The sequence below is a fragment of the Juglans microcarpa x Juglans regia genome, chromosome 3S, assembly GCF_004785595.1.
Source record: "Juglans microcarpa x Juglans regia isolate MS1-56 chromosome 3S, Jm3101_v1.0, whole genome shotgun sequence".
NCBI lineage: Eukaryota > Viridiplantae > Streptophyta > Magnoliopsida > Fagales > Juglandaceae > Juglans > Juglans microcarpa x Juglans regia.
This window is the reverse complement of record NC_054599.1, coordinates 6,287,333-6,310,428: the sequence shown is the minus strand read 5'-3', so window position 1 is coordinate 6,310,428 and position 23,096 is coordinate 6,287,333. Positions and strand designations below refer to the sequence as shown.

At 34.6% G+C, this 23,096-nt stretch overlaps 1 protein-coding gene across 3 annotated transcripts; it reads right to left on the bottom strand.

Annotated features, from left to right (window-relative positions):
• Positions 1-492: 492 nt before the first annotated feature.
• Positions 493-9,807, bottom strand: LOC121256934 (polyadenylate-binding protein-interacting protein 12-like). Of its 3 annotated transcripts, none has more exons than XR_005939133.1 (12): positions 9,277-9,595; positions 8,579-9,164; positions 8,146-8,256; positions 7,895-7,939; positions 7,726-7,798; positions 7,529-7,641; positions 7,316-7,375; positions 7,129-7,176; positions 6,976-7,044; positions 983-1,044; positions 740-879; positions 493-646 (listed from the first exon to the last, which is right to left on the bottom strand). XR_005939133.1 is itself a non-coding variant. In XM_041157743.1 (11 exons), exons 2-11 carry the CDS (start codon positions 9,107-9,109, stop codon positions 822-824), a joined length of 1,170 nt encoding a protein of 389 aa, XP_041013677.1. In that variant the 5' UTR covers positions 9,110-9,164; positions 9,277-9,807; the 3' UTR covers positions 493-821. The 3 variants fall into 3 exon arrangements, 1 of the variants encoding a protein (XP_041013677.1); XR_005939134.1 differs by having other exon boundaries at positions 493-638; positions 9,277-9,569; XM_041157743.1 differs by having other exon boundaries at positions 493-879; positions 9,277-9,807.
• Positions 9,808-23,096: the final 13,289 nt, after the last annotated feature.

Here is a 23,096-nt window from a genome sequence, read left to right as displayed (position 1 = left end):
AACCCCCAATCAGTACTAAAGCTTCAGCGTTCATGGATTCAAACATTTAAGTTACAAGAGAATGAACGAAATCGATGACAAATAAAAATCTCTTTCGATATTGATAAGAAATTGGACGGTTACCTTCAATCAAAAAGCACAGAGAGAGAGGGAGAAAGGAGTTTTGTGTGGAACAAGTGTGGAGTGGTGGTAGCTGCGGTGACGGTCGTCGGTTGATGACCACAGGGGGCAGAAGTTTTGTGTTGAAGTTGGTTGCAGCAACAGGATTAGATGACAACTCGGTAGGGTGGCAAGTGGCGGAGCAGCAATACAGGTGGTGATAATGGTTGGGACAGCGGTTATGCTTTGTTGCAGGGAAAATTCAGAGTCAAATTCACTCTCCGCCGTACATCTTTGTTAGAACATAGAGAGTCAGGTAGCAAATAACGCAAATTGAAATTGGAGCAAGCAGGGCACCCAACTAAACTCTTCACACTACCAACAACGACAAAATAGAAAACATCAAATGATCATGAACAGCAAATTGAAATTGTTGGACACAACCGACGGGCATTAGCTTTCCTCAGGACCACCCTTACAGAATTCATCACATTGTGCAGCATAATAAACCATTGATAGCCTCGAAATCCCATCCAACTCTACAAAGCTAAACAAATAACCCATAAATTACCCAATCTAGATAACAAAGATCCCGACTGCAATGCAAAGAACAAAAGGATGGATATAAACCCGCAAGTACCTTAAAACATTTCTGCCACTATGCATATATGTAAATATAAACTATCAGCAGTACATCAGTCTGGAAAACATTAAAGTATGATTCAGTGCAACTGCGGGCGAGGATAACGGGGTCGAACAGGCGTCTTTGATGGGCTTACCCTGCATACACATGGCATAAAAATAGTTTCAGAAACCTGGGAAAAAGAAACTGAAATAGTAAAAGACAAAATCAGTTATTACAAATACAGTCCGCCACACCAACCTTATTGGCAATGAACCCAAAACCACACCACTACAGTTAAGAGCAGCAATTGCGCTTTCCGCCTGCACGAGTTTAAAGCCGAAAATAACAATCACTCTTATGCATAGAACTGATGAACACTTCTACCAACCGAGTTGTAACATGAACATCCAAAGTTATCACCTCCACAATCCACAATTCATAGATGTAAAATTTCACCACATACAAATTATGCAGGCAAAAGCATGTTCACCAGCATAATTTTATATCAACAGATTTAGCAAGGAAAATAAAACCAAGGACACACAAGATTAACGGCATGTCATCAAGAGGCCAGCAACTGAACCCAGGCACAATCATAGAGATTTAAGTGGTCCAAGAACTCTCGAGTCATTAATCATAATTTCCTTTGGACAGAACATGATTATTTTAATAACCAGTTGTGCGACTGATTGTGGAGTAATTTGATCGTGACCTTTTGTGGTACTCGTTGTACCAGATTAAATATAGAGGTACGAAGACAGAGTTAAATAGGAAAGAAGTGGAAGTGTCTCAATTTTTTCCAATTTGCATAACATTTATTAACATGATCTTTCAAATAACCTAAAACCTAAATTACCAAAGTTATGGACATTTAACATAAAAATGGATGATGTTGCAAAGCTTCCGCTTCAAAAATTATATATGTTATCTAAATTAATATAGATAACCCGGTGTAAAAGTCATAACATGGCAAACACATGTACAAGTGATCCATATTGCATGACAAGATAGAATTACATGGCATTGTAAAGGTAAGGGGGATCAAGCAAGATTGTATTAGGAACGATATAACCATTAGGGAAAACAATGAAAATAAACATATGAGAATCTCTCCACATGATTCTAATTCAGATGACTCTTCCAAGGAATTGCTTCACATTGATTTCCAAGTTAAAGATGGCAATGAAGAGCATTGATGGACTATGGAGATTGGCGTTGAGCCACTTGATTTGGTACTTTCAATCCCTGGAGTGGTAATTAGGAGGTTAGCAGAATGATCTAACTGCCAGGAAAAATCTAGAAATTCATAACGTAGACGGTGAAATGCTATATCTTCAATGTCTCAAGAGAGAATCAATGTGCAGAATTTTTTCTAGAATGTCTCTTGGGACAACTTAGAACATATGTAATTTTAAATAAATTTCATATTTGATTCCAAGTTTCCAATTTAGGGCTGCTCAAAATGACCAAGTAACTGAACTGCACTGACCAAACCAAGACCGAACCAAACTGTTTGGCGGAGTCTATTCACCAAGACTGAACCAAACTGTTTTGACAGAGTCTATTCACCAAGACTGAACTAAACCGACCCCTATATCTTTATTACTTATTTTATTGATTATTTACTCTACAATTTCCAATTAACTGAATTTGATGGCATGGAAAGTTACCAGATAGTGTCCTTCAAACCCATTTCTGGACATTAAACCTTGATTATATGATCCCGCTAACCATAATTATATCTTTATTACTTATTTTAATAATTATTTACTCTACAATTTCCAATTAACTTGATTTGATGGCGTGGAAAGTTACCAGATAGTGTCCTTCAAACCCATTTCTGGACATTAAACCTAGAATATATGATCCCGCTAACCATAATTATATATCAAACATCCGAGGCAACTAGTGCAGAATCAAGCTCAGGATGTCTAAATCTATAGCTCTTCCGAAGCCCAGACCAAAATATTTGGTCGATAGGTGAGTAAGCCCAGCCCAGCCAAAATATTAACCTTATATGGTACTTAAATTCCAACTGGATCAAACCCAATTACTTGAAATGATGCCTACCCCGGCCAATTATTTAAAAAAAAAACTGACCACCCTTGATCGTGGGTCCATGTATTAGCTAGCCTGGGGCTTTAAAATTGTAATCTCCCCCACCCCCTCCCTAGTGCCATTGTCCGCCTTCCTCTCTTTGTTGTTATTTGTTGCCATCAATCATCCCAACTCTACCTCCCTCACCTCACATTCTCTCTCCATCATCACAGATCTTTCTCTCTGAGAGTTATTTCTTCAGCAGATCACCAATCTCTATCTGGGTTTTGCTGTCTTCATTGTTTTGGTCAAGTACTCTGCGATTCAATGTGTATGTTTGTGTATGTATACGAGGAATTGTTTTGTAGCTAGAAAAATATTGAGTTCGATGAATTTCTGTTTGGTGTCCGAGAAAATGCTGAAAAAGGGTATATAATTAGCTACTTTTTTTGCAATTAAGTTTTCTTTTTGTTTTATTGGATCAAGCCCAAACCAACCAAAGGAGCCGGTAGCCTGGTATCAACTAAAGGAAGTTGGGATCGATTCCAGCTGGTGGAAGTCGCATCATTAGATGAAGTCGAGTTGACACACAAAGATCCAGACCTCCTCAGTTCTGTCCATGGTTTGACCCCCAAACCAAACCAACAGGGTCAATTTACAGGCCTAGTTCCCAGGTACTTGCTTCCAATTTAGTTTAAAAAACACTGAAGAATCTAACCATCATCATAAAAATACAAAAAGAAAAAAAAACAACAACAAAACAAAGAAAACACCAAATAATCTTTAGAAATTATGCACATCCAATCAGAAAGTGTCATAGTTTTAATATGAATAATTGAAAAGGTCATAGCCTAAATCCTTCTAACTACTAATAAGATCAATTAAGCAATCAAAAGATATGTAACATTGTTGAGCTAAGTCAGATCAAAGTTTCAAACAAGGCAACAAAACCAAACCAAGACAAACAATATGCGAAGTATATTTCCACTTATAAAACAAATGTACATTTCCTAATACTAGATTTTAACAAGAACAATATCAGTATTGTGGAATTTGCTGCAGTGGACGTAAAGTCTAACCATATTAATCAACTTTGAGAGAGAGAGAAAGTACTGTCATGAAATTAGGGTGCAAAACAAATAAAAATATCCTCATGTAGTATACTAATACAGATTATATCCTTTTTTATTTTGAACCACCCACGGCGAAGCCCTTAAGACTCACCCATGGAACCTACACCCCTGGGAGACTAGCACAGCTACCCACCACCATGGTCTCCCAGTTAAATCGCAGTTTGATCCCAGGGGGAATCGAACCTGTGACTTGGGGCTCATGCACAAAAGTCCATCCTTACCACTTGGGCTACCCACGGGTGGGTTATTATCCATGTTTCAAATCTATCTCATGAAAGATGTTATGAGAAAATAACAATAACAAAAACAAAAATCCATTAAAATTTATGCAGGAATAGCTAGGCTAGAAAAGAGCATCCAGAGGTTGCAAACTGACACAAATAATTTTCTTATTGACTTTAGGAAAGATGCTATGAGAAAACAGCAAAGTCTGCCAATGGTCCAAGAGGATGATCGACCACATTGGGACTGAGACATAGTCAAAACTCCTATGGGAGGTCACAGTGGAGAATTTTCCAACAAGTTGACATCAGTTTGCCCCAAAGAACGATAATATATCATCTGCGTATAGAAGACATCATAAGTTAAGCAATACAGAACTCCTACACCCCACAGAAAAACCAGATAGAAAACTTGTCAGCAAAAGCAAAGATCATTTTGCTAAGAGCCTCATGGCAATGATAAAAAGCAAAGGAGACAAAGCATCTCTCTGCTGTAAACCACAAGAGCTATTGAAGATACTGAAAGGAGTTCCATTCACCAAAATATAAAAGCGCACTGTAGAGATACAATGTGCAATACAAGGTCACCATATTCTCCCAAAACCACATCTCCACATTATGTATGGAAGGAACTTCCAATTGAGATGATCATAGGCATTCTCAATGTCTACCATATAAAGCAATTCAAGCTCTCAGATCTCAGCTTACTATCCAAGCTCTATCAGCATATGCAATCTATTAACAAGAAATTTTAAGACAAACTTCTAAACCCCACTCACTAAGATAATAGGTATGTGATCTTTGACATCCACAGAACCTACTATCTTCAGTATGAGAGCCGTGTAAGAGGCATTAATACTTTTTTCAAACTTGCAATTGGCATGAAGATCATTGAACACTAGCATAATATCTTCTTTGATCACATTTCAAAGCAGAAGACCTGCTCTCCATTGGATTCAAAACTAGGCATCAAGCTTAGGCCTCTGAATCTCTTTAGATTAGAACCATGCAATATGAATCCTAGTCTCTTCTTGATTGGTAGAGAATGGCCCAACAATATGACTCCTAGTCTCCTCTATAGTGTAACCCACTCCAGATCACTTCTCACTTTGGTTTTTCTCATCTTCTCTACAACAAATAATTCTCTCACTTCACCCACGCTCTCTCAATAGCTTGCAGTTCTTCCATGAGGGACTTTACCTGCTGAATTGCCAAAAGTTTGTTCATTCAAACTTTTAAATCCACTTTCAATGCCTTAATTTTCTGGGCCAAAATAAAGCTTTGGATGCCTTGAAAATTGTAAGAATTCCACCATTGTTTAACCTTCTCAACAAAGCCTCAACCTTTTCACAATTACAGTTCACTGTGCTCTTTACTGATATAAACAGAAGTAAAGGGACTTGCTGGTTTTCCATAAAGAAAAAGTCAAGATTTGAAATAATGACCAAGAACCAATACTCTATCTTACCCTTCCCTCCCACCATCTACAGATTTGGCTCCCCTCTAAAATCCACTTGCCACTCAATTTGGCAACGTAGAAGGGGAAATGATGTTTTCTCTAACAACTCTAATTCCCCCACATCTATTATTGCAGACAGCATCTACAAGTGAAAAGCAAATAAATAAAGTATACAACCTTCTAGTCCAAAATAATTAGTAAGATATGTTTTTTTGAATCGAGTACTTTCCTATGCAGGATTACATAATAAAATTGAAGCAGTGATCTCTTTTGATCAGTAAAAAATAAAAAATAAAAAATAAAATCTGTTACCAAAATCCATAGTAACTTATTACCAAAATCCATTATTTGCTTTTGCTAAGAGCCATAATGGGTAATAAGTTACCTTTAAAATAATGGATTTGGTAATAAGCAGTGATCCATAGTAACTTATTACCAAAATCCATAAAATTCTCTTACCAGTGAAAATCAAAATTTTGTTACCATCTCTATCGACACCTCAAAGTGTTCAGAAAAACTAAGAAATACTTTTCCAAGTTCACTAATTTAACCACACTCTATGTCTCAAAGACTTCTAATAACATCTTCAAGGATGCATAGCACAAGTGCCGTTCTTGGCAAAGTCACATGCTTACACACAAGGTTTATCTATTTTCCTTTACAAGATAATTTCTATTCTTTTTTTTTATCGGTAATCAAAGTATTTTATTCATAAAAGTAGGCAAAACCCAAGTATACAGGGAGCATACATGAGAAATACCTAACTAGAGCTCAAAACTGATAGTAAAAAGTCATGGGTTTTGCCTGAGAATACCTGAGAAGTGTTGATAATGTTTATGAATAGTAGAGAAAAAGTAATGAAAAATTAATAATAAAATATTAAATAGTAGTAAAAAGTAGGTGAAAAGTAATAATAAAGTAAAGAATAGTAGTGAGAGTACTTGAGATACTCTCACTTGCCAAACAAGCCAGTTTGTTGCAAACAATAGCCCCCACCCATGAGAACAATGTTTTAAAGAAAAAAACTTTCAGCTCCTCCATTGTCTTCTCGCAGTACAAGATAATTTCTATTCATGAAACTGCTAATTGGTTTGCAGTACTAGAAGCTTAATTATGCTAGGTAAACATTCACAGCGTATTTAAGGACTCTACGAGTATGTAAAGAAAAAAGCTGAACACTCTAACTAAGAGATGTGAGTCAAAAAGAGAATGCACACAAGTGAGACCAAACTGTTGAGCCAGAACTGCTAATATAACTTCAGATAATATTTTTTTATCGAGAAAATAATATAACTTCAGATAATATGAGAGAGTTATGTGTGTATCTAGTCTCATATAGTTAGAACGCAACAAGAATCAAAATTCTCAGCATGTAAAAATCAAGAGCTCAGAGGTACGTACCATTGTGAACTCGACAAAAGCAATACGAGTTGAATGATGATAGTCTCCAAGTAGCCTCAGGCGTTGCACCTATGCAAGGAAATAATTCAAGATGTGGAAAGAATTCATGAAGAAATAACAGTTTGGGGTTTTAGCACAGGAAATATTACAAACCTCCCCACAAAGTGATTCAAAGAAAAATTTGACATCTGCTTGGGTAACCTGCATCAAATGACGGAAAACCCAATTACTTAAGGCCAAAATCAAATGATGACAAACTAAGCCAATTATTTAAGGCCAAAATAATGGGCCATTTTAGCCCTTAATTACATAAGAATCAAGATAGATAAGTCCAAATTACCTTCTTGTCAATGTTTGTACAGTAAATAGTCCTCGAGCACATCTCACGTTCATCTTCAGACTAACCATAGTGAAAACATCAGGAAGCCACAAAACAGAAAAGAAATTATAAAAATCAGAACACTCTACTGATGATTCGGATTCTAGAACCGACAATACGAAAGATCATCATTCAAAGAGAGAGCAACAAGTGATATCATATATAAGTCCTCACCCTTGGCAAAAATGTTGGATTCACTGGTGAAATTGCTGTTTTGGAAGGCAGCACTCTAACAGGGTAATATCCGAGCATAGTCCCAGACAGATTCAAAGCAGCCCTTGCTCCCTCTGCAAGCATATCAATATCAATCCAGTAGGACAAAACATTTACCATACATGTATATGAAAAAATACATAAATTTATGGCAATACCTTCATCCGTAAACTCGACAAAGGCAAAATGGAGAATGGAGTTAGGATCGCCACAAACACGGCAATCAACAACCTTTGGCCAAACAAAAAAACAGAAGACAATCATAACTATAATGCATCATTATAAATTCGAAAATGATACATATGAGCAAAATAAAATACTCCTTACCTGTCCGCAAGTAAGAAACAAAGCTGCAAGCTGCTCTTCGGTAACCTGTGCAAAAAACAAAGAGGATCAATCCAAGAAATGAAGGGAAAAAAAAAACATGATTATAAAGAAATGATATATAGTTTACATAATCACAAGCAGGGGGGACTACTCTTTTACTAGGGGGCCCGAAAATTTCTAAAATGTACTAAAATTAATATTTTAAAATTTTCTTATAAGGTAAATTTGACATAAATGACATAACTATTTACCTGTTGATCAATGTCAGACACATAGACAGTTCTCCTAACCATAGCCTCTCTCTGTGCCGGAGTCATTCTACCGTTCATCCTACGCTTCCCCTGACTATAGCCGTTCCTCCTCTACAAGATGTCAATAGAACAAAAAAATAAAAAGAATCAACTAAAAAGCAAAGTGCAAAATAACCAAACTACCAAAATAAAAGAACCAAGAACCATGAGATAAACTGCAATATCAACTTGCTTGCGACAAAATGTGTAATAGAGGACATAAAAGTTGCAGCACCTCTATGTATTTTACTATACAACACCCTCAGTGAGCCCTTCATTTCTCAGAAAACAAAGAAAATGAAAACAAAATACTAAACATCCCTTTTCTCCCTTTAGCTACCTCCATTTTACAAGAAACCAAACAGCATAAAAAAGACAGTAAAAACATACATACCCTTCTACCAGTATATCCATTGGCATTAGCATTGCCAAAATTAGCTTGAAGTATAAAACTGTTAGCATACCCAAACCCACCAGCACCACCATCAAAGAAAGCATGATTCTTGGCTAGTGAAGGAGGCACAAATTCTTCAGCCATGGGATTCAACTTGGATAACAATTCTTCCAAATCCCTCATATCCCTATTGAAACTCTCGCCCCCATCCTCTCCATTTCTCACCATCACCCCATTAGCCCTCTGATTATTACTCCCATACCCACCACCAGACTTCACCGTCCTCATCTGCTGGCTCTTGACCCCATTAGAGTCAAACCCAGCCACCATCTGACCCATCTGAGACTTGTAATTGTCCGTCGCCACTGTGAAAGTCGTTGCTGCTGATATTTCTTTCTGATCATTCTTACTATCCATGGAATCATTTCTGGGTTTTGATATTTCGAGATCATTCTGCGCATTCAAGTCCGATGATGATACTACAGTAGTAGTATTCTCAAAATCTTGACTAGCATTCTCAGCAACCGCCATGATCACGCAGACCGCTTGTATCAACAATTGTCCTTTCAATTGTTTTCAGATGTCTCTGTAATAATCGGGTATAGCTGATCAGGTCTATTATCTTGGAAATGAACAAACATTAAAAAAATTACAAATTTTATAGACCCAGAATAACATAGTCCTCAAAGAACACGTACCTGGCTTATCTAAAGCATTTGCATTGAAATAAGACGAAACCCACCTCAAGATCGTTTAGTTCAAGCGATTAGAAATCCAAAACCAACAAGAAAAAAATGATATAAAATAATCTGCAGAATTATAAGAAAATTGTTGAAGCGGAACAGAACACAATATTTTTTTTTTTTTTTTTTTGGTTAAATAATATATACGGAGTGTTGTCTTTACGGAGGAGTTTCTTCACAGAGAGAGACAAAGCAAGAGAGAGAGGAATGGATCGTCCGTTCAAGCTGCAGTGCCTTTTTGGAACTTCTCTTTCACGACGCCCCACGATGCTGATGCATATAGGCTATAGCCGAGCACGACCCATAAAATCAAGCTAAATTTGTATTTCCGAAAATGTCCATGTATGTATCTACCATGCCATACATAGAACAATGCAGAATACATGGATGGTCAATGATGGATGCATCAGATGCAGTTGCGTTACGATACATGGGAGCACAAGTTCAGTTTTTTCTCCCCTTAATCGTACTTGACCAAACGAACCTACTGCTCTGATGATGGTACCACTATGTATTATTTCGTGGATTATTAAAAAATTAAAACCCAAATAGAAAAAATGTAGAGAAAATTTATATTTTTAAATTTGAATATAATATTTTTGTTTTTTTTTTTTTCTAATAAAGCACATAACACTATGTAATACTGCCCGTTGAAAAGACCATCGATAAATTTCTAGTAGCTCAGTAGTCGTACTATTTTTTATTTTGCTGCTTTTTTTTTTTCTCTGAGCATATATTAGTTTTCATTGTTATATATTAAATAACAATTGGAGATACAGTCAAAAAAAAAAAAAATGGAAATAAAACAGCGTCATATATTAAAGGGCATCACATCGTAGACGCATATTCCAATTTCCACCCGCAGTCTTTACATTTTCCTATCATAAATGTAAGGAATTTTTCCCTCTATGGGCCCGTGTAGCAAGCTCATTAGAGATGGTGTGAATAAGAGAGTCCGATCAAATTCAACGATCCTCTTATAAAAAGAGTCAATATGTCTCTATAGAGTACTCGCTTATGAACAAAATCCGCCCATAAAGCAACCCACGTGTAGGAAAAGTAGACGATAGAGGCAGATGAGACTCGCCGCCCTAACACCTTCTATGACATCCAACCCTTGGGAACCTGTGCAGGCAAGTAGATGAGAGATACAAAAAAACCCTCGATCTCCAGATAGCAGGCATGAAGAGGCTTAACAGGAAACATCTACAGGGTAAAGTGAGTTAGGAGTCACGCTACATTAAAGGCTTCTAACTAAGTGAACAGTTGAAGTGACATGAACTCCCTAAGGCTAGGTATAAGCTTTCCTCACCCAGAAATCTAGTATAAAAGCCAACCACAGGTACGAAGAATTCTCTCTAATTCCACTAAGCTCACGTACAAACTACTAAAAAAAATACTGACTTAAGTATCGGAGACTCCCCGACCTCCACCAAGGCCTCCACTTTCTGTGTTTTCTTAAGTGTGTAGGTAAAAGGTCCAAAACCTAAGTTCTAGAATCCAACTCAAATGTATACGAAACACAACGTTAACAATAAAGTTGCTTTCATAGAAACAAAAATTTTAGTGCAAAGAGAAAAGCTTCTATGCCCTCTACGTTTGACTGCCCTACTTGACTGCTGGTCAAAAAAAATTATTTTTTATTAAGTGATTAAGGATGTGATTTTAAGTATATTAGTGTATTTTTTTATTTTTTAAAAATATATTAAAAATGTGAAAAGAAAAAAGAAAAAAAATAAAAACAAAAACACCTGGGCGGCACACCCAACGGTAAACGCTGGACGGCATAGTAGCTTTACCCTAGAGTAAAATATAGTGAAATAAAAACTTGGAACTTTCAATTACAATAAAAATATATAGATGCAATTAGGGAAAAAAAGTACTTAATTAAATCAAATTGAATTAGAAGAAAAAATTCAAAAATAAATTGCGATCAAATATAAAAATGCAGTTACAAGAAATCCATTACTATTAGCGAACATTTATTTATAATTCTTAGATTTTATTTGAACATTAAAAGTAGGAACCTCTAATGATAATGCAAATTCATTATCCTCTCGTGTTTAGCTCTTAAGGTTTTGGTAAATTATTGGGTGACAATGAATATCAAAGATTGAGAAAATACATTTCAATAATTAGAGATATTAGGGAAACTATTGGGGATTTACTAATATTTTCATGTAAATATAACTAATCAAAGCACCATTGTGGAAATACACATGTTTAACAATTTGTTTCCAATGTATGGTATGAATACACATGTATACCATATAGGGCACGAATGGCATGTGTGCACGTCCATGATTAATTTTCCAAACACGTCGGCACCAACTAAGCGAGAGATGCAAAGGAAATCTTATAATAAAATTCTTCTCAACAGTTACTATTTATTATATTTGAAAAATACTCTAAGAAAATCTTATAATAAAATTCTTCTCAACAGTTACTATTTATTATATTTGAAAAATACTCTTACACCTTATGAAAAGTTATAGGTGTGGGGTGTTAAAGTGAATAGTAATTGATATATCAAATTACTCAATATTTAATATCGTATAAATATTTAAGACAGTATTAAATAAACTATAAATATTATATGACTCACTTTATAGATTCCTCTTTCTTTCAATCATAGACAATGGTGCTTGGATACACAAATCTCATTATCTCATCTCATCTAATTATGATAATTTTTCAAATTCTTATACGAAAATATAATAAACAATTTAACTTTTTCAAATTCCAAAATAAAAATAATACTAAAAAATTATATCGAACAATATTTTATTCAACTACTATTCAAAACATCTCATTTCATCTCATCTGAACTATCTATCTAAATCCAACCTTAGATTTTCAAGTTGAAACAAAAATTTGAGGAAACCTTTTTTCCATTACACTTATAATTTTCTTGTAAAATTTTAATTCAGTCCATCAATTCTCAGACCAATTATTATTTTTTATAATAATAAATTCAAACAATCATGTGTATAAATGAAAGTGATTAGCTCACGTTAATTTATATGATTAGTGATAATTAAATTGAAAATTTATGCTCATCATTTTCACACTACACAATATATATAATTTTTTATTTTTTTATTTTTTTCTCTTATCAAATGTTTGATAAATATAAGAACTCAATTAGTTTAGAAATAATACTATCAAAAAATTAAAATAAATAAATAAAAAAAAGTGTGATATATAATATATGAGAGTTATGAGTAGTAAAACTAAATTTAAATAAAGAGAATGACTTCTTAAACTTAAGAATATCAAGTATTTTCCTAATTTATCACGTCTAATAGAGTCACGAAGGCTCTCATTATCTACTGCAATAACAGACATTTATTATTTTTTAAAAAAAATTCTATGTATAGTTATTTTTACGTACTTTTTATACAATCTATTAATGTGATTGACTACATCATCTTTTTTTAATATAAAATAAATATTTTGATCAATCGTATCAATAAAATATTTAAAAAATATATAAAAATAGCTGTATATAACATAATTTTTTTTTGTTCTCTTGAGAAGGGCATCATTGTTAGTGTTACGAATCAATGCCGAAATGGGTCCCAATAAATTTATAAATTAATATATCTTAATACGACATATTAAATTATTAAATTATTTTTTATTATAAAATAGACATATCAATTTATAAATTTATAACACTTATCTTATCGTTATCAATTAGCGGTGCTTTCGTCAAACAGTGGCAGTGAACCTGATGCTCAAAAATATGGACATCTCATTCGGTAGACCCCACCAAGGCACCAATCAGTTTACGACCCTTCGATATTACTTCACCTCAGCCGTTGGTTCTAATGGACCACAAATCACGTATCTGATTTTCAAGATCTTAAACAGAGACAAACTTAGTCAAATGGTCACGTTCTTGCCACGTATACCATGATGTTCTTAATCAGCAATTCATCTGGGGTCAAGAGAAAGGAACTGGGTTGACTATTTCACATAAGAAAGAGGTTTGTTTATACTCTCTATCTGGATCAAATATTAGACTGATTTGAAAACTTATCCACTCAATTATCATAAAATTAAAACTCTCTTTAAGTTCAATTTTTTTTTTATTTTCAAGTCAGAATATAAAACACGTCATTCATATCATTTAAATTGTAATATTTGATTTATAAAATTTAAAATTTAAAATTTAACTTATAAATTAAATTATATCACGTAAGCAATGTATATATAGTGTGAAGGCTTTAGAGTGACAGTCTTAAAATGAGGAAGTCCCCCGCATTTTCTTTAAAACAAATGAAAAATCTTAAATTCATATAAAAAATTAATTTTTTAACTACGAATTCTAATTTTTTTTTAAAATGAATACACGTTACAACTATATTTAACATTATTTTTATACAAACCTCAAGCAGCCAAGCGTTGATGATTGAAAGTGTTGTTTTGTTTATATAATAGACAAAGAAGCAAAATAAATTTGATTCATTTGAATAAACTCAAGTCCTAATATTAGTCACGTTGTAGTTTGTGTCACTGCAGCTATCATGTTAAAAAAATGAATAATTCTACATATAATCATAAAATATATAAACGTCACGTAATCGTTTTGAAAAAGAGTGAAGTTTATTATAAAACATTTTTTTTATGGATCTCATATGTCATTTACTTTTTTCATAACGATTACGCAGCGATTACACAATTCAAAATTATAAATATTTTTTTATCTAAATATATATATATATATTCTATTTTTATTCCTTACAATATGTACAGTAGTTATTCTATTCCAGTCAAATCATGCATTCTGCATTATTAAATTGGGATAATTTATTTTTATTATTATTATTTTATAAATTTTGAGCACTACTTTCTCTTCAAACTGTGTTAGGTGACAGTGAATTGATAGTATAATATAATTATATATGTCTGTTAGGTGATGTTATTGGGGAATAAATCTAAGCATGTCAACAATACATGCACATCATAATATAAAGGTAAATTGGGTATTTTATAGTTTTTATTTGGGAGGTATGGTAATTTATTTATAGAGAAAATCTATGCCTTTTGTGTTAATAATTTTTTTTTTTTTCCTAAATATTGAAATCTAAATATTTATTTGAGTCATTTATTAAAAGAAAAGGAATTTGAGATCATGACATTATTTTGAAATCTAAATCAAAATTTGTTTCCTAACGTAATGTCAAACAAGCCGTAAATGAGTATTAATTGTCATAAAAGCTAGGCTGTAATCGTGGTTTGGTGTAAGATAATTTTCACTCCAAAAGCAAAGTTGCTTGAAATGATTAAGTAAAGCTTTTTACAACACATCTCATCTAATAATTTATTTTTATAATATATATTATCTCATCTCATCATTATAATTTTTTTAAAATTTTTATAAAAAATAAAATAAATAATTTAATTTTTTTAAATCTCAAAATAATAATAATAATAATATTAAAAAAAATATTTTAATAATATTTTATTTAATTTTTAATTTTTATCTAAATTCATCTTTATATTTATGTTTTGGGCAACTCAAAAACTCACCTTTAGTACTCTATTTATGGGCAGCTTTCTAACTCAAACGCCCAAGATTTTATTTTTCTTGGCATCGCTTTGAAACTCTCCCTAATAACTAATATTATTGGTTTGAAAAGTGAAAATTCGGGTTGCCAAAGATTTTGGAAGAGTCACGAGTTCACTCTCTTGAATAAATATGTGCTCAAATTGGACAATCATCCTCTCCTAGTACTCTTCATTGGACGAGAAAATGATAGTGGACATCCAATCACGAGAGATCCATGTGTTATAAGGCGAGGCAAAGTTTATAGCTAAACAAAACGCGCCGTTTAAGACCATAGGACAAGAATCTTAGTGGGCTATTTTATTTTTTATTTTTAGTAAAAAAAATCATTCTTATATCATTTCTATAAAAATCATGTCTTACATCCCTTTTCTCTCAACACAATACTCATAATTACAGTTAGCTCTTCCTCTATCCATACCCTCTCTTCTTCGACACCTAGAGCATGCTTTGCTAATATATGTGCCACTGTGTTCCCCTCCCTTCTATTAAATTCCACATTCCATTCCTCTCACCTTCTAAGAGCCTCTTCAGATCTTCAACACTATGACCATTGTATGATAGATCTTCCACTTCACTTTTGACAACATTGATAACAATCTGTGCATCACACTCAAATATCACCTTCCTAAAAGCAAGTTCTTCACACCATACTAGAGCTCTTCGAAAAGCAATGCACTCCGCCAATACAAGTTGAGAAACAAACATCTTCTGTGCACATACAGCTGCTATAATTTCTTCTTTTTCATCTCTGACAATGATTCATATTTCCATTTTCATTTGTTCTAAATCCAAGGAAACATCCCAGTTCACCTAGGGCTGTAAATGAATTAGTCTGTTCAATAGCCCGTTCGGTATTCGCTCGGTTAAACTTGAATCAAACTCGAAACGTGAAAAAAAAAAAGCTCCTTCGTGAAAACAGATACCCGCTCAAATTATAAATGACACATATCCGACAAAACTCAACTCGACTCAACTAAGGCTCGCTCGTTTATGCTCGAGTCGATTCATTAGTTCGACTCGATTAAAACTCATTCATATATTGATAAATACACACACACACACACACACACACATATATATATATATGTAGTAACTAATAATATAAGCATACCACTTTTATAATTAAATATATAATATGTAATCTAATTACTTATGTCTATATAGTGAATATATTTCATAAGTATATTTTATAATTTGTATAATAATTAGTCGATAAAATTTAATAATTTCATATACTAATATGTGGGAACCATATATGAAATAGATATATGCTATTATATTAAGTGTATGTATTAATAATATATGTAGGCATATAATATATTATTATTTTGGATAAATATCAACTAGTTAGATATTAATTATTTATAAATTTTTTAAAATTTTATAATTCAATAGAGGTTCTACTTGTTAGTTGTATAAATTTAATATTATATTTTTTTATTTATTTAATTTATTAATTATTAAATCTTATTCAAAAAATAAAAATAAACAATTCGAGTTCGAGTTCGAGCTTGAGCTCGGCTCGACTCAAACTCGTTTATAGGACAAGCTCGAGCTCGGCTTAGCGCGAACTTGTTTGTGGGATGAGCTTGAGCTCAAGTTGAGAGTTTAGCTTATCGAGTCGAGCTCGAACAAAGAATATAAAAAAATCTCGAGCTCGAACTCGAGTATTTTGAGTCGAGCTGAGCTCGGCAAACCAAAGACCGGCTTGGCTCGGCTCGATTACAGCCCTAAGTTCACTTTTATAAAACCCTTCTCTGGTTTTCTCCACCTATGTACAACCCTCTCAATAGTTGCATATGTCTGCTTAACTCTCATCATCTCCTGTGCAGTCTAAAAATCTTCTAAGATGTCTTTGGTCCTTTGTTCCACCTTCCGCAGACCATCAAAACTCTCTTGATATAATAATTCATTTCTTCTTGTCCATATCATGTGCATAATACCAACTATCACTTTCACTTTTGCCTTCTTCAACTTTACCAGCAATTTCTTCGAAATCTCTATAAAGTCTACTTCATCTACTGCCCATTTTTGAACTGGACTAATGTCCTCTGCCCACACATCACTTGCAGCTGGACAACTCCATAATGTATGTGTTATTGTTTCCTCACTTTTATTACATATTGGGCACATGGAGTTATCCACAATTTTCTTTTTGAACAGATTTTTGTAACACACCTCTAGTTATTTAGAATAAAAATAGACTAAAATTGCTCACTTCGAGGGGAGCACCTCCATAAAAGAAATGAAGAAGAAGATAAGAGAAAGGAATATAGACTTTCATTAATTTTCTTAATGATCAAACCCTAGAGCCCTTAGCTCATACATAAAGGAGATAACCCTTACATGGGCCTAGGCTAACACTAAAACATACAGGGAAATAAAAATAAGGCCCAAGGCCCACTAGCTATCTTGCAGTCTAAATACATGCTAAATTGAAATTGTAAATGAAACTGGCCCAAGGCCCATAGCCCACGTCCTTCAATATTCGAGGACGGTGACAAACCATTCTCCATAGAAGTACCTTGTCCACAAGGTGCGTTATCCTTACCCACCTCATCAAGAGTACTAGTTAGCACAATCTTATTCCAAGGCATCCCAAATTTTCTATACACGTTTAGAAAGACATTACAAATTATCAAAATAGACTGAGTCAAGAACAGGACCTTATCAGATTTTACCCTTCTTTCAAGCCTTTCATCAATCATGTTAGGCTCAAAATCATCTCTAGATCTAAGTACCTCCCTCAGTTTCTTGTCAACTTCAACTATCAATGATTTATTCATCTCTATATCTTCAATATCACCAATTTCTTCTTCCCGTGCATAAGCAATAGCTGTATCAGCCGAGATGAAGCAACCAGCATTAGTTTTCGCAACAAGTGAAATTCCATAACCAGGTGAGTTTCCAGCTTGTGTGCCTGCCTTGTGATCAGTAAAGATATGAACATAAATTCCACGAGCAGCATGTATCATGGTATTTTCAAATTGGGAAGACACCTTGGTTGACAAAGTAACTCCTCTGATCCTTTTGACCATTCCAGCATCAGTCCAGGTGACCGCATTCAGACTTTGAACAACTGTAATTGTAAAAAAACCTTCACCACCTCCATGAGGAGGGGATCCACGAGACTCTATTTTTAGATCAAATCCTTCTGAGGGAACTCCAAAGCTCTTTAACAAGGGTAAGGTAGGAGATCGGAAAGTATCCACTGATGGGTCCTTAAAATCATTTGTAATACCTTTGAGCCTTACAGTGAGAGGTTTCTTTGCAAACAAACCAAGCAAAATCAATTGCTCCAAGAAATAGCCAATGGACCGACTGACACCACAGTCATGGACAAGATGTCTCTCACCCATCACAATGCCGGGCTTCCACTTCAATTTGGTTCCGGTTTCATTAATTTCAACGACGCCATCATCAGAGACCTTCTCAAACAACCGAAGGAGGGAGACCTCGTGTTGACAGAGGCCAGGCAGTGAATCAATGGCACGGATATCCTCAATTAGAACGGGACTAGACGAGAGCGTGGCTAGCAAAAGCCTATGCCTAAGGTTCTGACTCCCCTTCAAGTCGAGAGGAAAATGAGAAGTTCGTGAAAAAATAGAACCAAGCAATATATCCAAGGGCCCCCTTCCTATATCAAATGGCTCAAACACACCTCTCAACAGCAATACATCAAGCATAAAGGAAGCAAAAAATTTTTTACTCCTCCAACTCTCAGCAAACTCAACCCCACCCGTTACGGCCTCAGTCTTAGAATGCAAAACTTCAGAATTATCTAAGACACCAACCTTCACAAGCTGAACCACTTTAACGCTCCAGGACTCAAATAGTTCATTAAAATCATCGTTACTATAGTAAGGTGCTTGACCATTTATTAGGTCTCGATGAGTTTTGATGGCGCTCCCAAGATTTGTGTCTACAACCATCCCTGGTCCTAGAGTCGCAGGTCCAGATGAAAAGACCATGATACGAGAGCCGATATTTACTAAGCCTCCTTCCAAAAGTCCAAGTGCAGCTAATATTGTTGTTCCTGTGGACCGTAGAGGGCGATGACCCAGCTTGGCATGCGATGAAGAATGGATCTCTTCTATTGCAGTAGTTACACTGAATTCACATTTAGACACTGGGAACAAAAATCCCTGCTGCCAGATAGCAGGTGTCTTTCCAAGATGTTGTTTCTTTGTGGGATTGAAAACCAGAAATTGTTGGGTCTGCTCTGCACAAAGCTCGCAATCTCCATGATACAAAACAACTCTCAAGCACTCGGAAAATCCAAGATCATGGACACGGACCATAGAATCAAAGGTAACCCATCCCACCAACGCATTATCCGGCAACCGCTCCACCAAAAACAACAACTCGTTCTTAAGTGCACGTGGCTCCTCCTCGACCGTGCAGGTGTCCACAACAGATACAAATGCAGATCCTCTTGGTGCCAAGTCATTACTGATGGGTGTTTGCAGCTCCCATTCAAGCAAACCGAGCCCCGCGTTCACTATGAACTGAACCTCAGTTTGCCCCCAAAGCTCATTCGGGACTTCAATCTCAACCATACCTTCGGTCTCATCCCTACTCAAACAATTATTTTCCGTTGGGACCTGAATCGCAAGAAGAAGACGATCCCTCGTCCAATCTTCCTCCGACATCTGCCGCCTTGTCGTCTCCCTAGATGGCCATGGAGGATGCCAAACTAAACGGGGCCATTTGCTTGGAGCTTCTGACGGAAGGAAACATGGGGAGAAATAATTTCTTAATGGAAATGAAAGTCGGAGATGGAAATTTGAGTGTCCGAAAATTAATTTCGGATTTGTAAGAGAATTTCTGGAAAAAGGGATATCGACGGGATGACCCATGACTCGCTCATCCTCTTCCTCTTCCTACAATGCACGGAGCTCTTGTTCTAGACAAGTGAACTCTTCGTTGAAATTGTTCCTGAATTTTTCGAAGTCATATTGGACATCTTTGAATGTCTGTGAAATAACTTCGTAACGTTGTTGTGACTGCTCGGCCATCTCTTTAATTTTGAGTAATGATGAAATAATTTTATCCATTTCTATGATTTGATAAAGTAGCTGCCAAGAAAAGGCTGGCTCTAGATACCACTTGTAACACACCTCTAGTTATTTAGAATAAAAATAGACTAAAATTGCTCACTTCGAGGGGAGTACCTCCATAGAAGAAATGAAGAAGAAGATAAGAGAAAGGAATATAGACTTTCATTAACTTTCTTAATGATCAAACCCTAGAGCCCTTAGCTCATACATAAAGGAGATGACCCTTACATGGGCCTAGGCTAACACTAAAACATACAGGGAAATAAAAATAAGGCCTAAGGCCCACTAGCTATCTTGCAGTCTAAATACATGCTAAATTGAAATTGTAAATGAAACTGGCCCAAGGCCCATAGCCCACGTCCTTCAATATTCGGGGACGGTGACAATTTTCCTTTGTAAAAAGTATATTATTCCCAACTCTCCATAAGAACATCTTCACCACTCTAGGTATATTCAGACTCCACATACTCTTCCATCTTTCATCAGTTGTCTCCTCCTTTGAGGTTTCTTCCTTTAGTTTTCTTTTCCTATTCAACTCTACGAAGTAAGCACTTCTGACATAAAAGTACCCGTCCTTTGTATATCCCCATATAAGTTTATCCTCAGCTTCCATTATGCTTAGAAGAATACTACAAATATGACCAACTTTCTCTTTCTCAAATGGGGAGAAAATGAGAAAGTGATAAGGAACCTCAACTAATAAAGTCTATCTCGAAGTCACGCTAATAAGATAAGTCATGATGAGATACCATCGCTAGAAGGACACTAGCAACTACCAAATCGTATTACAGTATATGAGATATCTTGATCCTTATAATTACACCCTCACGTACAAACTGCAAACATGATTTTCACTTTATTAACAGAATATAACTTCTTTTTAACTTAACCATTAGAGGCATCCTCACTGGATTCACTCGAAATTGTTTATCTTTGTAGGTTAACTGGAAACTATATTAAAGTTATGTTAATACTATTACTACACTCATATCTCACTATATTGACCTCGTCCTATTTAATTGAAACCTTTTCTTAAAAAATATCCATAAATTATTGGTAGCATAGCATGAATGAAAAAAAAAAAAACAAACAAAGGAAGGGGAATAAGAATATATAATATTTTTCAATAGTAGTAGTGTGATATAAGCAATCCACAAAAGGCAAAGAAAGAGCTCTTGAAAGCCACGTGTTACTTGGGATTGCTTTTGTGGTTGGGGGCATGAACTGCATGTTAAATGCGAGGGAGAAATGATCTACATTTTTTCGCTGAATTAACCAATCAAAACTGTTGAACATTGCGCAACTATGGGTCAAAGCTAGCTCAATTGGTATAAGTTGACATTTCATGACTTTGAGGTCAGGAGTTCCAATCAGAACATAAGTTGAAACTACTTGTGATAGTAAAACCTGACCTTTAGACTATGGGATGAGATTTGGACCAGCTGGATACTTTGAGGGTGCTGTGGTGACCGGCTCGCCCATGTCTCAAATCAGACATTTTACAATAGAGAGAGGCTCATATGATCACGTCTAAAAAGAATTGTGAATTGTTACGCTGATCGCCCCTGCCTCACTTTTCTTTAAAGGGAAAAAAACTGTCTTTCCTCACAAGAAATCGTGGAGATAAATATTTAATAATTAATTAAACGCTGGCTGAAAAAAAAAGAAGAAAAAAGAAAAAAGAAGAAGAAGAAGAAGAAGGGGAAAAGTAGTCTCTTATCTCTGTTAACCATTTTTCTCATGACGGACCGAGTCAATTTTCTTAGGCTAAAACAAAACCGAAAGATAAGGTCATGTGGTTGACAACTTTGACTTTGTGTGTGTGAGAGAGATTCTTATCTCTCTTTTGAATATGAAATTGGTGTCATTATCACCTTCTTTTATTTTTTTTAAATGACTAAAAAATAAAAAATAATTTATCACTCTTTTAATTATTATCTGAGGTGACATCAAATGACTAACTAATTAAGAAAAAATAATGAATAATTTTTTAATGATTTCAAATTAGGATGATAATTGAGAATTTTTTACTTAGTTTTAATTAATAATTTAATTTTTTTACTTATTATTAATAAAAAAAAAAAGAAAAATTAATTAAGGACTTGCTATTTGCTAATATTATTTTGTGATACATGTATTAATTAAAAGGAGGATTGCTTATAACACATGCAATATTGACTCCAAACTTAATATAAAGATTTAGATAATGTATTACGTGTAAAAGTTCATGATTATGGATAAATATAAAAGAGTCTCTCCAATATCATATAAATATATTGTTATTTTCTAATATATTTTCATCCGATATGGGACTTTTATTTTATTTTACTGAGATTTCAAGATATGATTTACTCCAAACAGGATTTGCAAATGAATGCTGGGCCACCCAATTCAAAAGCCTACATGAGAACACATTGAGTTCCAACACATAAGTTAGAAGCAAGAGTAAATTTAAAAGTCAGAGATATTTTTTGTGATTAAAGATAGTTTCATTTCCAAACATACAATATATACAATGTAAAAACTTCTCAAAATCTTTTCAAGCACCCAAAACCTCAAAAAATTATATTAGAAAATAAATTTTTTAAAAAATTTTAAAAACTAACAATTAAAAAAGTCATGTTAATCGACTACTACAGAGTGGTCACCTTGCCACCACCAGCCACCCAAATTGAGCTGTGGCCAAAATACTCTAGCCATGGTGGCAAAATATGGGCCACCCTATGGTGCCTAGAGTTTTCTGGCCACCATGTGGTGGCAACCACTACGAGGCAGCCATCGAGTTTCATGCTTTTTTAATTTAAATAAAAAAGATGTTGTTGTTGTTGTTGTTTTTTTTTTTTTTTTTTTTTTTTTTTTTTTTTTTACCCTGAATTCTATAATTTCTAATCATATCATCGCCAAGCATTTATCTTCAAATTGGACAAAGTGCTTTAAGCCTTTTACACCTTCCAATAAGAGGATGACATATCATTAATCCATTATACTTTACCGTGGGTCTACTTACACGTTACAATTACCGTTCTTTTGACTTAAGCCTATTCCTCCCCCTCTCTTTGAGTTCACTCTCTCAAGCCTAAGTCCGTTCCTCCTCTCTTCCTTACCGTCGATTTCTCTATAGTCTTGACTTGAGAAAC

What these genes read in the sequence shown, in the direction of transcription:
- LOC121256934 (XM_041157743.1), bottom strand. Translation starts at nt 9,109, where the DNA reads ATGGCGGTTGCTGAGAATGCTAGTCAAGATTTTGAGAATACTACTACT. An exon ending in ATGGATATACTGGTAGAAGG is followed by an intron (nt 8,257 to 8,578) that starts GTATGTATGTTT and finishes GACATCTTGTAG; the next exon opens with AGGAGGAACGGCTATAGTCA. An exon ending in GTACAAACATTGACAAGAAG is followed by an intron (nt 7,177 to 7,315) that starts GTAATTTGGACT and finishes CATTTGATGCAG; the next exon opens with GTTACCCAAGCAGATGTCAA.